The 15,835-nt window shown below is 40.5% G+C and overlaps 1 protein-coding gene across 10 annotated transcripts in view; it reads right to left on the reverse strand.

Moving 5' to 3' along the window:
* NEO1 (neogenin 1) overlaps positions 1-15,835 on the reverse strand; it is a 156,181-nt gene that overhangs the window by 17,941 nt on the left and 122,405 nt on the right. For 7 of the 10 annotated variants that reach the window (XM_088446243.1, XM_088446298.1, XM_088446234.1 and 4 more), the window contains exons 7-15: positions 15,055-15,175; positions 13,685-13,901; positions 7,591-7,745; positions 7,057-7,205; positions 5,399-5,537; positions 5,260-5,309; positions 4,978-5,122; positions 4,791-4,901; positions 3,498-3,695 (exon numbers count right to left, since the gene is read on the reverse strand). In XM_088446243.1, coding sequence (XP_088302369.1) covers positions 3,498-3,695; positions 4,791-4,901; positions 4,978-5,122; positions 5,260-5,309; positions 5,399-5,537; positions 7,057-7,205; positions 7,591-7,745; positions 13,685-13,901; positions 15,055-15,175 — 1,285 coding nt within the window. The remainder of the gene's footprint in view (positions 1-3,497; positions 3,696-4,790; positions 4,902-4,977; positions 5,123-5,259; positions 5,310-5,398; positions 5,538-7,056; positions 7,206-7,590; positions 7,746-13,684; positions 13,902-15,054; positions 15,176-15,835) is intronic. The other 3 variants (XM_088446300.1, XM_088446289.1, XM_088446276.1) reach the window with 1 other exon arrangement.

Below are 15,835 nucleotides of genomic sequence, written 5' to 3' on the forward strand. Positions count from 1 at the left end.
GCAGTGCTAGGGTCATCAGAGCTAGGTCTTGGAATAAGCCAATCATCTTGTACCCAGCAACTATCTGGGCTTAGAGCAGACATCAAGGATTCTTTTCATGCAAGAGTTGTGAATATGTAAAAAGCACGTCACGATGAGTCTACAGCCATACCTGGGCAGGTGTGGAATATTTTGTCCATAATCATTATATTGACATGTCAACATTCAAGTCGACACTGATGTAATGACGACAAAATGTTTTAATCTAATTCTATCCCTAACCCTAATGTTGACATTTTCCAGGTGTCGTGTTTAATGATGCCGACATGGTTACCATGTCGAGACAATTTTATGTTTGCATACCACCTGGACTTCTGTTGAAGTTCCCCAAGGACGCTTATCAAAATCCCAGGGCCAAATGTAACAGGGTGAGAGTTTAGAAAATGTCAGAGTTTAGCAGTAAACGCTCACACTTTTTAAACTCGGCCCATGTAAGAGTCCGAGAACATTCAAACTCACATGTATTTAGACTAAAAAACTCACGATTTAAACTCTCATTCAGGTTTCCTATTTTGAAGATACAACTCGACCAATCTAATAGTGTGAGAGTTTACTGCTAAACGCTCACATTTTGTAAACTCTCATCCTATATTACATTTGGCCCCCAGACTAGAATATCAGGGAGAATGATGGAAACCACTACTTTTTTTTCTAGCTCAGTAATAGTGCCAGTTTGTAGTGCTAACGTAAAGTTTCCATCACTCATATACGTTAGAAGCTACTTTCTCTTTAGTTAGCTGTTATTCCCATGTCTACTGTTATATGCATTTTTAATACTAATCTGATGTACAAGTTTTTAATTTCTTTGTTAATAAATCTACAATACTACACTAAAGCCGGGTACACACAGAACGATGTGCTGCATCAACGATATCACTGAACGATTTTCCTTGAACTCAGGACAAACGATATTGGGTGTATACACTGAAAGATATCTACGATAGATATCTTCAGTGAAGTCATCCTGCCACATCTCTGAATAGGCAATTCTTGACGGTATCGTCCAAATTGGTCTGCGTGTACGGACGACCAAAGATATGCTTATCGTCCAGCGGGAGTGCGCATCGTTGGCAGTTCATTGCATAGACACGGTACGATATGAACAATATATTGTTCAGCAATATCGTTATCGTTCAAAGATAGTGTCTCGTGTGTATACCTCTTAAGGAGTTGATTCTATTGTGGCCTTTGCCGGTGATACCCGCTAGTAAGTGCGCGCAAAGGTCGCACTTCAGGCAGACTCCAGATTTGCAATTCAATTCCAAACCTGCAAACCAGATTTCCAGCTAATTTTTTGTGCGCACCCCCAGAGCAAGGGACAGGTAGGAAAAATCTTTATTGTAAGGTAAAAATGTTGGGACACAGGCCCTGATTCAGAGCCGTACGCTCTGACAGAGCGCTCGCTCTGAATCAGGGCTGTCCTTCTTTATTTTTAGAGGGGCCTCCTGGCCGCTCGTATAGCTGTGGGTGACCACCCACAGCTATAGCGAGCGGCCAGGAAGATGGTCGCGATGGGAACGCCTCCGTCTGGGCAGCAACGCCCCCGGCACGCCCACCAAAGGGTCATGCTGTCACTCAACATCGACAGCACGCCCCCTTTGGTACGAGACCGGGAGCGACGGTTTGCCCATTGCTATCCGGGTCTCGCGCATGCACACAACTGAGCCGGCTCCATCGTGCACATGAGCACTGGGCCACCATCGACCCGCTTGCGAGCGCTCACGAGCGGGTCTGAATCAGGCCCACAGTGCAGAACCTCTGGTACACCCGTCCCAATGAATAATAATAAACTTGGAGGAACTTAAATAGTATAACCTGACCAATAAAGACATGTCATCTTTCAGGTGACTTTCTCTAAAGCTCAAAATAGGTTAAAATTATGTGGGGACATATGCGGGAATTGTTTTTCCCAACATTTTACATAACATGCTAAATAATCATATTACAGACACTTTGCTGTACCCCAAAATACTGTAAATACTTTAACTTCTCATTAATCCCTCAATAAATAAAAAAATTAAAACAGGACACCTTTTAAGAACCTCCAATAATTATACATACAATCAACCTTCTATACCAGGGGTTCCCAACCACGGTCTTCAAGGCACACTAAGTCAAGGTTTTAGGGATAGCCATACTTTAGAACAAGTGACTTAATTAGTGCCTCAGATATATTGATTTAACCATCTGTGCACAATCATGGATATCACTAAAACCAGGACCTGTTAGTGTGCCTTGAGGACCGAGGTTGGGAATCACTGTTCTATACTGTCCTGCTATATTACTTGGGGGGGTTTGGGGGTCCATGATGATCTGCCCACTTTTAATGCACTTCTGTCAGGATGCTTTTTGTAGAAAAACTGTGCAACATCACAGCGAGTCCAGCAAATCGCCGTTTGTAGTTGAATCTTGCATTTCTCGGGATTGTGCATTGCTGTAAAGCAAGCTCACTTTTGCAAACTCAAGTTTAATTGAATTTGACATCTTTAAGCACTATTATTAGCATTTATATCTATCTATAAATAATTTATATCTATCTATAAATAATATAGATCATATGAGAGATATATAGATAATTATATCACATATATACCATAAGAAGGCGGCGGCACTCCTGGACAAATAAAGCATGAAATAGCTGGTGATTTAATTCAATGTTTCGGGGTTTAAGCCCAGTCATCAGACACGTGCCCTGATGACAGGGCTTTAGCCACGAAACGTCGAATTAAATCACCAGCTATTTCATGCTTTATATATCCAGGAGTGCCGCCTTCTTCTTATGGTATATATATATATATATATATATATATATATACACACACATACATATATACATACACACACACACTGTTTATTATATACACAAGGTGATATATATATATATATATATAGGAGAGCGGAAAATCAGCGGCACTCGGAGACTGATATACACAAGGTTATATATTTTATACACAAGGTGATATTATAGATAGATATATATATATATATTATATATACACAAGGTGATATATATATATATCTAACACACATATATACGTATACACACATCACAGTTATGGCTGCGGCTACATAATCAATGGTATTTAAAAGAAGGAAGGTTTAAAAAAAAAAAAAAAAAAATACTGTATTTCTGGAGATAATAGTGAAAATGAATGACTAGAATACAAGTAATGATCCTTTAATGTAAGGGCTCCTTTATGCTTATGCTGTGTATATATTATATGAGTGCAGGAAACATACCTTTTTTTTTTTTTAATGTCCACATGATGGCACTGTTGTGACACAAAGCAATGCATGTAAGGCTAATCTCATTACATAATATTGTATGTTTTGTATGTACAGGTCAGATACTAGGATCAACGCAGATAGGTTTGTAAAATATATGTTGCCTAATCTATTACAGATATGAAACATGACACAAACAGGCATGAAATTAGTGACTGAATCTGACTCTTTACCCAAGTTTTCTATGGTGTAGTAACGCTGCTTATGGTCCACACGAACAGTCTGTGCATGAGGGCTCCCAAGGCCATAGCCAATTGCATATCCGCGGACGACCACTTGGTGCTGATTTTCAGGGGGTGTCCAGCTCACCACAATGCTTGTTACTAATGGACGCACATGAAGAGAACTTGGCATGTCTGGGACATGGGACTCTATAGAACAGGGAGAATAACATGAATATGTGTATATAGAACTAAAGACATCAGGAAAAGGCACATTAATAAATACTAGACATAAGCACAATAGAAGAAAAAAGGACCACGAATAGTACAAATAGGAATCAAGCAAGACTGGTATGAGGGAATTCAAGAAATGGATAAAGTGTAGAGCGCTAAAAACGTTAGTAGGAAACAAAGATAGGCATTACAATTGTGGTGCTAGCTCCTGCTTAGACTTCCCAGTTTGCATTTGTTTTCTCGTTTCTGTCGTGACATGTCAGGGTAACAAGCAGTCACAGACTGGCATGTGACCACACTGTTCCTTACGCTGAACAGGATGCTACTAAGGACATTGTCAGATCCAACATAGGCTACATCCAATAGGAAAAAAACACAATGAGAACCTGTTAAACTACAGCGTAATGTTTCCCAACTCTAGTCCATGTTTTCCAGGTCTACCCAGAATCATAAGTGAAATAATTAGCAGGGCCGTAGCTAGGGTAGTGCTGCCGGTGCCATCACACAGGGCACCACAGGTTAGAGGGCGCTGTTTGGGCCTGTTAAATTTCTGTTTATTATCATTCTTGCTTGTAGCTTCCTCTTATTTCATCCCCAGCATCTCCTGGCCTCACCTATCTCTTCCCTGGCCCTTCCCCATGAAGCCATGGCCCTTTTTTGGGTGCATTATGTCCCCTTCAAAAATGTGGGGGGCGCCAATGCTCTTTCTGGCACAGGGCACCAAAAAGTCTAGTTACGGCTCTGATAATTAGTACCACTTGTGGACCTTTTAAAACATATTAGTCAGTAATGAATGCACCTGTGCTCCAACAAGTTGATGTGGAAAACATGCACTGTTAGGGTTCCCTGAGACCTGGAGTTGGGAAACCCTTCCTTAGCAAACATAATAATGTATCCTTACATGCAGTGGGTGCTATTGAGGTCTGCTTAGCTACTAGAATTCATAGACTGACGTATGAATGAAAATAGAACACGATAAACACACAAAAATCTGTTTTTATTCCAATGCAGCAGTGAAATTAATGCATTTTCCATTAACAAGTAAGCTAAAATCTCATAAAGCAATCTCACCATCCAGATCATTTTCAAAAGTCTCAGCAGCCACCCAATCAGTAGCTGGTCCACTACCATTAACAGTCATAGCCACAACCCGAAAACTGTATTCTGTGTCCCGCTCCAGTGCTGGAGGGAAACAGATGACAACGTGTTAGAGGCATCACACAGCAACAGGGTAGCACAGAGAGGTGACATCACTCACCAGTAACAAGTTGTGATAGCTGGGTGTCTACCAGAATCTCATTTGTTTCAGTCTTCCTTGCAGTCTTGCGGTAACGTAATTTATACCCAACAATTTGTCCATTCTGAGTACCCATAGGTGGGGGTTGCCACTGCACCATGATGCTCTATTAAAAACATAAGGACAAATAGTATTATCACATGCCTTTCACAGATATCCTGCAGTGATAACTACAGGACGGCTCAGCTTGCTCACAGTTCAGATGAAGGACCACAAAACATGGAACTGTAATGTAATAGTTACCTGTGAGCTGCGCACTTCCAGGGTCATGTTCTGAGGAGCAGCACTAGGTACTGTAAGCAAAGAAAATCAGAAGAAAGTCAGTGACGGAGGCGGACACAGGTAGAGGAAAGTATGGGAGAGTGAATCATAGGCCACACACCATCTGATAGAGTCCTGATAATAACATCCTGTGTTGATACACCAGACCCATGTTTATTAAACGCCACTACGCGAAATGTATATTCTGTGTATTTCTTCAGTCCATTCACAGTATATGTAAGCCCACTCACATCAATGTCCTGCAGGGTGAAGAAGGACAAATCAGCTGAGTAGCCACAAAATACATCAACAAAGTGATCAGATTTCAAGTTCTTCAGGAGCAGGATCCTATCTACAAAACATTTTGATATCAGTGTTCTCCCCAGGCTGTTTTTTGCGTGTGCACCACCCGGAAAGAATCAGCCTACCACCCGGCACTTTGGGAACCTGCAAGTATCTGGGAACTGTATAAAAAGGAAGAGATCCTACAGACTTTGCAGCTTTTTCATAATCAGATGAATGTGCCTCTAATAAGAAGATAATTAATATATAAAATATAAAATGGTGTTATTTCAAGTTTAAGTCATTATAAGGTCAGGGTTTAAAACATTTTATTATTGTGAAGGCCCCCACCTGGGTACCTCTTGATGCCACCCGGCTGGAAACATTTTCTGAGGAGAACACTGGATATGCTCAGTAATTTTATCACTGTCACAATGCTGACACAAGACAACCTCTGGTATGACTTCTAGACATAGAAAATGTATGCAAATAGAATAGTATTATTGGGATACAACATTGTGAATAAAACAGAAAATTGCTAATGATACAGCCTTTACATAAGTACAATAAAAGGAGACTTCAATAAATGTATACTTTCTGCAACGGTTCAAGAACAGCAGTGTGTAGTGAAATTCTCATTTTTATGGCAAAAAAGGAAACCATGAAATGGTGCTGTCACTGAGAAACACAGAAGCACACTTCTGAAATACAACAAGTCCTGAAGCCAACAGGATGAGGCATAGGTAATGTTGTTGGGATGCCGGGAGAGAGCCCAGGCACACGCGCAGAAACCCCCCCTGCCAGCCACTCAGTAAGTGGAGTGTGGACCGCAGTGAGTGCGGTCCGCACTACACAGTCACAAACACACCGCCGACAGCACAGGGTAGTACACTCATACTACCTGGCGGCGGCGGTGTTTGTTTTAGCAGCTAATGAGAGTCAGACACACTCTCAGTGGCTGCTGCATCCACAGAGGGAGCTGGGCTGGAGCTCACTCATGAGCTCCGCCTTCCGGCTTCCGCAGTGGGTAATCAGAGAGAAGTCATGACGTCTCTCCCATAGTGCCGAGTATAAGGACAGAGGAGCAGACGGTGGCGGGCACAGAAACGGGGATTCAGGTAAGTAATCTGTGTGTTATGTGTTATATATTTAAGGGCACTGCATAGGGGGAACCTGTATATGGTGCACTACTGAGGGCAATGTATAAGGGGCACTGCATAGGGGGGGACCTGTATATGGGGCACTGCATAGGGGAGGACCCACTACTGGGGGCACTGCTGCATTCATGTTCCCTTAGTGATAGAGGTGTGTATGTGTGTCTGTACCCAGTTATAGGCTGAGTGGTATATTTTACTGTAGTGAATATATATATATATATAATATATGTGGCTAGATGTTTTTTCATTGGTTCGGTAACCAAGGATTTGGAAACCCCCTTTCAACATCCTGCGATTACCACTGCCAGAGATTTGTGCTCTTTACCTGTGTACTGCTTACCTGCTCATTTCCAGCTCCTCTTTCCATATAATATAGCTTGTAATTCTGGATTTCCCCATTACCAGAGAGTGGGGTTTCCCAGCTGACACTTACAGAAGTGGGGGAAATGGGGGTAGCCCTTAGATTTGGGGCCGGGCCAGGAACTTGAACTATGAAAGACAAAAAAATTATTTAAATTAAAAAAAAGAAATACAGCAACTAAACCTCACTGCAGTACACTGAGTAGTGCTTGCATATCACACATTAGGGGTTATGTATTAAGCAGTGAAAAGCATGGAAAAGAGGACCAGTAGAGAAGTAGCCCATAGCAACCAATCAGCTTTGAAGTAGCATTTATCAAGTACAGTCTATAAAATAATAGGTAGGAGATAAATAGAATGCTATGGGCAACTTCTCCACTGGTCCACTTCTCCACATTTTTCACTGCTTGATACATAAAGTCTTTACTTTTATTTAAATGTGTCGAGTATGACAAAGCATGAAGAAAAGTAGTTTGTTACACTGTATGGTTATTTTCACCATCCCATTTCTTACCCTCAGGTTGAGTCTCCACCTTCAGTGGAGGTGAACTTTCTCCAGGCCCGTGGCTGTTCTGTGCCACAACACGAAAGTAATACACAGTTTCTGGCAATAGGTTCTGGATGGTGACCTGCAATTCTCCTGGGCGACTGGTGTTCTCCACACGCTCCCTGCAAGTTGTAGATAGTAACAAACAGAAATCTAAGCTCTATAAAGAGGGGAGGGTGCACTGTAAAAACGTTAATATCACAGTTAAAATGAACACGGAGCCAGAAAACATTGATATGGTAAACAATAATTTAATGCATTTATTTATAGGTTAGTTTGTATAATGGATGTCAGGTTCCCATTTTGATTGCTTTCATCAGAGCAGTCATAAAAATCTCTAAAGTAAGAACCTATGCATGTTCATTAACACACTTCAAAATCTGGAAGTAAAAGCGGGAATGGGTCCTAAAAGGTGCCCTAATGCACAACAGAGACTCCGAATAGTCTTGAAATCCCTAATTATATGGCGCACAGAACATCCCTGACAATTTATCTCACCCTAAGGTAAATAGCAACAATGCCTCTTCCAACCTCTAGAAAAGACCACAAAAGTAACAAAATACCGAAGACAAATCCAGCAACTTTGTCAAGTTAATGACTTCTGATTCAGTGGGCACTGGGGGTAGTTGGTTGCACAGGTTCCACTAAAGTCTTGATAATTATTTACCGATATGTTTTTCTTTCTATTGTCGATAAATATATAAAGATATGAAAAGGATCGTGTAACCGGTGGTGCTCCCAAGAGTGCCCCACAAAAACAGCTCCTTTTTTCTTCTATTCTTCTGATTCAGTGGCAGAATCAGGCCCTGGTGGGTCCTCCAAACCGGAATGCAGTTGGCATCCTGGCGCACAGAATGCCGGAGCACAGAATCCAGACAGGAGTCAGAATCCCAGTGGCTGCGATCCTGACAGTAAGTATTAGGGTTAGGGGTAGGATTAGGGTTAGACTACGAGAGGGGAGGGTTAGGGTTAAGCTGCAGGAAAGGTGTGTTAGGTGTAGGGTTAGGGGAAGGGTTAAATTACTAACCTGCATGCGTCTGTATTTCCAACCATCGGGATTCTGGCGCTGGGAATCTGACAGCCAGCACTGTGTGCGCCAGGATCGCGTACCCAACCTCCCAAAACAATATTTACAAGAACTCCCAAGAATTCTATCTAGACTCTACATTCAAACAAATGTAATTGGACATTAGTTCTGAAATTAGAGCTGCATATCAAATAATCAACAGAGATGGGCACAGGATGCACAGCCAAATCCGATGCACAGGCGGAGAGCGCATTATGTTTTTATGTAGCAAGCAGGAGTCACACTCTAACAAATCATGTTATGTGCAGGCACAGCGAGGACCTACATAATAAAGGCAGGAGGTCGATCATTAAAGCGATGGTGCTACCAATGTGTGTAAAGCAAAAAAAGGATACCAACTGACCCTTATCAAAGGCTTCAATATAATTATCTGCAGACTTGATGGCAAAGTAATACGTTTTGACAGGTTGGGTACAGATTGCCAGCGCTCGGGATCCCGGCAGTCAGAATCCTGATGCCGGCATCCCGACATGGTTAGGATACAGATACCTGTAGGTCAGAGCATATAGACTCAATTCACTCCTCAACTCGGATCATGCTTGTACTATGTGGATGGGGTACTCAAGACCATCATCATCTCTTCAATTCCAGGTCCCTGCAGCCCAGTCATGTATAACCCTCAGTTTACCGTGGGACTTGGGACGCCATATCTGATGTCTGATGTGATGGGGAGGGGATATATACAGGAGAAAAGAATGCTGCCAGGCCACAACAGTAACTCGCTGCTAAATATATTAGCATATACACAGCTATGACACTTCATAGGGAACCTTAACCCCTAAACAAACCTTATTAGGCTTTTGATATATTACTTGTGATTGTCTACTAAGCAAAGTTGCTTTACCCTGATCAAATTATACTTAATCATTAGTTTTTAGGAAAAGTTAATCACTAAATGACTCATTAGCTCTAAGATGCAAATGACAAAATTATTTTTGGATAGTACAGGAGCCCTGACATGGTACATGGAGCTTCCTCTCTGTCAGTGTTAAGCAACGTACACACTTGGCGATATTAATGAGCGATTGAGCAATTACAACATCGTAATCGTTCAATCGCTCATTAATCGTGCACTATAATGTCAGAAACAACCAGCGATGCACGCTCCCACTGGTCGTTTCCGACATCTATCATCACAAAGACAAAGGAAAAAATACATCTGTACACTAAACATATAATTATGAACGTAACCCCATATTAAATCTAGTGAATCACATTCAGACTGGGGGTGCTGCCATTCGACAGATAGTTAGACAACTAGTAGATTTCTAAGAGAAGAAAAAGAAGAAAAAGCTCTGTCCTATTGTATGGCGCACAAATTGTAAGATTTACTTAAAATTAAAAATCTTTATTAGATATACATTAAAATAATATATTGAATAATTGTTCAGCGAAATAAAGGTTAATAAAGTGACTAGGTGAAAAATGTGAAAATATATCGTGAATTACTAAATAAAATCTATTAAAAGAAAAACTCGTTGTGTCTCTCTTATTAAATTTGTCTATATTATTGTTATAATTGGATTAAGGTTAAGCAGTATTGTAAAAAAATAATATATTCTGAAATAGAAATGCAATGAGGGAAAGTAGAATTAGAAGCAGAAGTAATAAGCTTAGCATTAATCTCCAGTAAAAAAAAAATAACAAAACAAAATATATATATATATATATATATGTATATATGTGTATATATATATATATATATATATATATAGTAGTATTCGGATGAAGGGGGTACCCTCCTACCCCACAATATCACACACACATGCTTGATAATAAATTAATATTCACTGTAATATATCCTAACCAATACAAATTGAAAAGGCAGTATGTGAGTATTTCATTATTGTGCCCTATTGGGCATTATTGCTCTCTCACTACTACATATTACAATGGTTAGTTTGTTGTTGGATGTTAAACATCTATAATTGATTCCATCATCTAACTTTAAATTTATGGGGGTAATTCTTATTGTTGTTATTACTAATAATATGTATTCTTCCCCACATCAGTCAGTCTCACTCTGGCTGCAATGCTAATGTTGCACGTATATACTGTATTATGCAACAATGTTGGCAGCCACTGCTGTTTATTCCATGCATGAAAGGTTTGTGTGGAAAAACGGTGTGGGTATTATTCAGTTACTATTTCCTTGTAGATATTAATATACCCTCTCATATAGTACTAGTATCATACATAATATGCAACAATGTTAGTTAATCGAAGCTATCCAAGGAATAAATTCTCTTAAACGGCAGCGTCATGACAGGTTCCCCCATGAATTGATATTGCTCATACATGAATCCATATTATAACATATTATATATATAAGACATTTGGGGGGAGACAGAGAACGTGGCTTGATAAAGCACACAGCGAAACGCGCGTCGGCACGCTCGCTGTGTGTCTCCAAATACATATTAGTAACAATAAGAATTACCCCAATAAATTTAAAGTCAGGGGATGCAATCAATTATAGATGTTTAACATCCAACAACAAACTAACCACTGGAATATGTAGTAGTGAGAAAGAGCAATAATGCCTAATATGGCACAATAATTAAATAATACTCACATACTGCCTTTCCAATATATGTTTTGGTTAGGATATATTACAGTGAATATTAATTTATTATCAAGCATGTGTGTGATAATGTAAGGTAGGAGGGTACCCCTTTTATGAGAGAGAGAGAGAGAGAGAGAGAGAGAGAGAGAGAGAGAGAGAGAGAGAGAGAGAGAGATTGATTTTCATTGGAGATTAATGAGCAGCTTATTAATTCCGATTCTAATTCTACTTTCCCTCATTGAATTTCTATTTCTGAATATATTATTTTTCTACGATCCTGATTAACCTTAATCCAATTATAACAATAATATAGACAAATTAATAAAAGAGACAAACGAGTTTTTCTTTTAATAGATTTTATTTAGTAATTCACAATATATTGTCACATTTTTCACCTAGTCACTTTATTAACCTTGTTTCGCTGAACAATTATTCAATATATTATTTTAATGTATATCTAATAAAGGTTTTTCATTTTATGTAAATCTCACAATTTGTGCACCGACAGAGCTTTTTCTTCTCTTAGAAATCTACTAGTCGACATCTATCATCGCCTGAACATGCTGGTCAATTTGCCGATAACGACAGATTGGACATGTTCAGGGATTTGTGAGGGTGCCTGCACTGAATGACACATCATTCAGTGTAGGCACTACAGGGCATCAGGAACAACTGTACGATTACGATGTCGTAATCGTACTGTATTTCCTAATCGCCAAGTGTGTACGCTGCTTTAGGGGCTGAGGATGTATTCTAACCAGACAAACATCACACCTACAAATTGTGTACCTGACACTTTATTTTCCCTTCCTAGGAGAAGATTACACTGTTCTGTTCCAGAACCATCAACATTGGCACTACCTAGGATGTGAGTGCTTTAAAATGGTTCTAAAATTTAGGCTCATAGAAAGAATAGCACAAAATTCTCAACAGCGAAAATTACAATTAAATATGGTAAAAATGGGATTTATGTAAACTCATGAGTAAAGGTTTAGTTGACGAAATAGCTAGGCTGTTATTTATAGAAGTTTACTAGCTAAAAGGAACAGAATGTATTTCTTAGCTATCTTTTACACAACCCTGAAGTGCTCTGCATCTTCGATAGATGGCTATTAATAAATCTGGTGCATAGAGGCAACAAACTTATAAAAGTATAAATGGTTAGGCCAGAGGTTCCCAAACCGGTCCTCAAGGCTCCCCAACAGTTCTGGTTTTAGAGATATCCATGGTTGAGCACAGGTGACTTAATTAGTACCTCAGTTAATTTGACTTAACCACCTGTGCTCAACCATGGATATCTCTGAAGCTGCATACCAACACGACGATTTTTTGAAAGATTATCGTTTAACGATAATCGTTTGAAAAAAACATTCACTTTGAGTCAAACGATGAACGATTATCGTTCATGCGCGTTCACGTTTGTAGTTCAGTCAACTCAAAGATTTTCATTAAGTTAATATGAAAAAATCGTTTCTAGTTCAAAAAAATCGTTCATCACACTTTAAAAAATCTGACAGATAATCTGACAAAAAATCATTCATAAAATCGTTGGGTGTGTATGCAGCATAAATCCTGCACTGTTGGGGAGCCATGAGGACCGCGATTGGGAACCTCTGGGTTAAGCATTAAAAAAGGTAGGCGATATAGAGAGGAACACTAAATAAAAATAGAAAAAATACCCATGACTTTATCAAGTGCGTGTGTATTTATATTCCTCAACCTGGACCAACAGTGAAGCAGGGCTCACTGCCACCCTGTGCTGCCCCTTCCCATGACATCACGTGTGGGGATGGGGCCACCGACAGTATAAAGTTGAGAGCTGCTCGGATGCTCTGGGCTGCTCTATACACGTGCCTGGCGCGTCCTTTGGATGATACGGGCTGCACTGACACAACACTACTGGACGCAGGGTGCCTTTTCACTGGACGGCCTTGAACTGTACTGTATACTGATCATTAGAAAAAATGAACAAAGACACGTTTCTTTTATGGTGCTGGATTTAATTTACTATATTTAGAACAGTGGCATATTTATCATGGATGTAGTGTATTGTGCACAGATGGATTTGCCACTATGGCTGCCTGTGCGTCACCATCATTCCACTGATAATTTTGGAAAGAAGACTCCGCTCTGTTCTGCATATGTGACAGGTTATCATATATATATCACCGAAAAGATAGTGCTGCTAAAACCAGTATGAGGAAAGCCACAGCCCTTAAAATACCGCTTATCTGGAAACTAAAACATTTTATTATACAACGCCACCTCTAGTAGAACTCAACATAAAAAAATATAAAATGTAATTCTAATATCATGGAAAAGTCAATTTCAGACATGCAAATGTTTTACATACATATTTCATGTATGGCTAGCAGCTGTGTTCCAGTCAGTAAAATGACAAGACTCACCTGTTCATTCCATCCTTGCTATAGTAGACTTGGTAAGTGAGATTTTCTCCAAGAGCATCAGCAGGCACACGCCAGGTCAACTTGATGAAGCGCGTTGACACCAAAGAGGCCACGACATCCCGCGGAGAAGAAGGAATAGGGCCTCCTGGTGTGGCAGCTACATGGTGAGCAGTGGCACGGGTCAGTGAGGGGTCAGGAGAGGTTGGGACGGTAACACCTTGACAAAGGCAAGTGGAAGGGGGGAGGAAGAGGAGGACAAGCACAGGCACACAAGACACGAAAAGCGAAAAACAAGAACAGAAAATAAACAAACAATGCACAGCCTCCATGCAGACATGGGCCACCTGCCAATGAGTAGGACACCACTAGCAATAAGAGGTCAAGATGCAACTCTTTAAGGCTGTGGAAACAGACACACTAAATCTTGACCCCTCATCGCCTTCATAAGGTGGCACCTCTGGCTGGCTGTGCTGCCCACAAACATGCAAAAAAACAGTTTGACAAAGGGACCAACACCGCACAGCCACACTGCAGGTCCTCTGGTTTTAAAATGTCCAACTTACTTAATATAGTAAAACTTAAAAATAGTACAGTCCTCCATTGTATACTTAAAAGCCTGTGTACACAACACATTCAATCTTCACTAATTAATATGCAAATCTAAGCAGCACTTTTGTTTTTTTGTAAATCAACAAAATTTGGAAGGTCTTTATGAAGAATTTAGAGCAAGGAGGACTGTATCATTAGAAGTTACAAAAAAAGACATGCAAAATATGAACTTGCATTTGTATATGGAATTTGATATGTAAGGACTGTATTGTTAGGGCTAAAATAGGTTTTGTATTCTTAAGGTATTGATAGGTCATAGTTTCATAGCCACGACTATTACCATTTCAATTATCTTTGTGCTCTGGGACAAAATTGGTAAGAACTGATTAAATGTAGTTTAATAAAGGATTATAACCTCAATCCAATAAAGTCATGGGGGGCTCTTTCCATGACACATAAAGCAGCAGGCTACATGACGCACAGACAGGAGGATGCTGTGCAGGGGGCTGAGGAAGCCAGGATCAGGAAGAGACTGGGTGGGGAACATCAGAACTAGGCATGGGTCACTGGAGCAAAACTCTGCTGGTGGGGCTATGTCATCATTCCAACTAACAAAAAGGTCACCAACACAATGAATTAATGGAGCCAATTTTCATAAAAACCATAAAATAGGTCACCAGCACAGCCTGGATTATTAGTTATGTGGAAAGATGAGGATGCAGTAATTATCTACAAAATTCGGATTGGGAAGTACTGGTTAAATGGAAACTCTGGAGGGGTGGGGTGGGGTGGGTGTGTAATGTTTTGCAATTGACACTTACCAGGCTCTAATATAATGAGCTGTGCTGCTGCCTGTACATTTCCCACCTCATTCTCAGCAATGCATTGATAAAATCCCTCATCTGAGTACACCAGGCCAAGGACTTGGAGATCATGATCCTCCTGCAGCGCAGAGCATAGTTGTTTAGTTTTACTCATATCTTCCCTGAAGAAAAACGCGCTAACTAGTGGCATGGGGCTAGTTGCGGTGTTCTGAACTTATTTTAGTTCATATTTAGTATATAACAACTTGACATTGGGCCTGATTCAGAGCCGCTCGTAAGCGGCCGCTCGTTCGTACCGAGCGATGTTCGCAGATCTGCGCATGCGTATGGGTTTTAGTACGCATGCGCGAACCAGTCAGTGCGGTCGAAAATCGTATGCTCGCAATATAGCGAATGCCTGCTAATTTGAGTTTGTGGGTGGTAACTAGGGAAGGTGCTTGAAAACGGGGAGTGGGGATCAGAACACAGGCGTGCCAAACGGTCAAAACGGGCGTTTAATGGGTGTGCATAATTAACAAAGCAGAGTCATCGACCACGTCAGTTGGGTGTCTTTTAGCCAGAACTGCTCGCATGATTGCGGTAGGAAAATGCTACCACAAGAATAGCGAGCAGTTCATTCGCCTTTCGATGTACTCGATTAATCTAATAAATAGCGGAGATGACGTATGATGCGAGCGGCCAGGGGGCGTTTGTTACAAAAAAAGTCTGCATGTTTTGTTCGCTCGTTCAGACATAGAGGCATCAACAGACCGCAAAGAGCGAACGGTCAATTTAAATA

Source organism: Taudactylus pleione, unplaced genomic scaffold, assembly GCF_031769625.1.
Source record: "Taudactylus pleione unplaced genomic scaffold, aTauple2 ptg000019l, whole genome shotgun sequence".
Taxonomy (NCBI): Eukaryota; Metazoa; Chordata; class Amphibia; order Anura; family Myobatrachidae; genus Taudactylus; species Taudactylus pleione.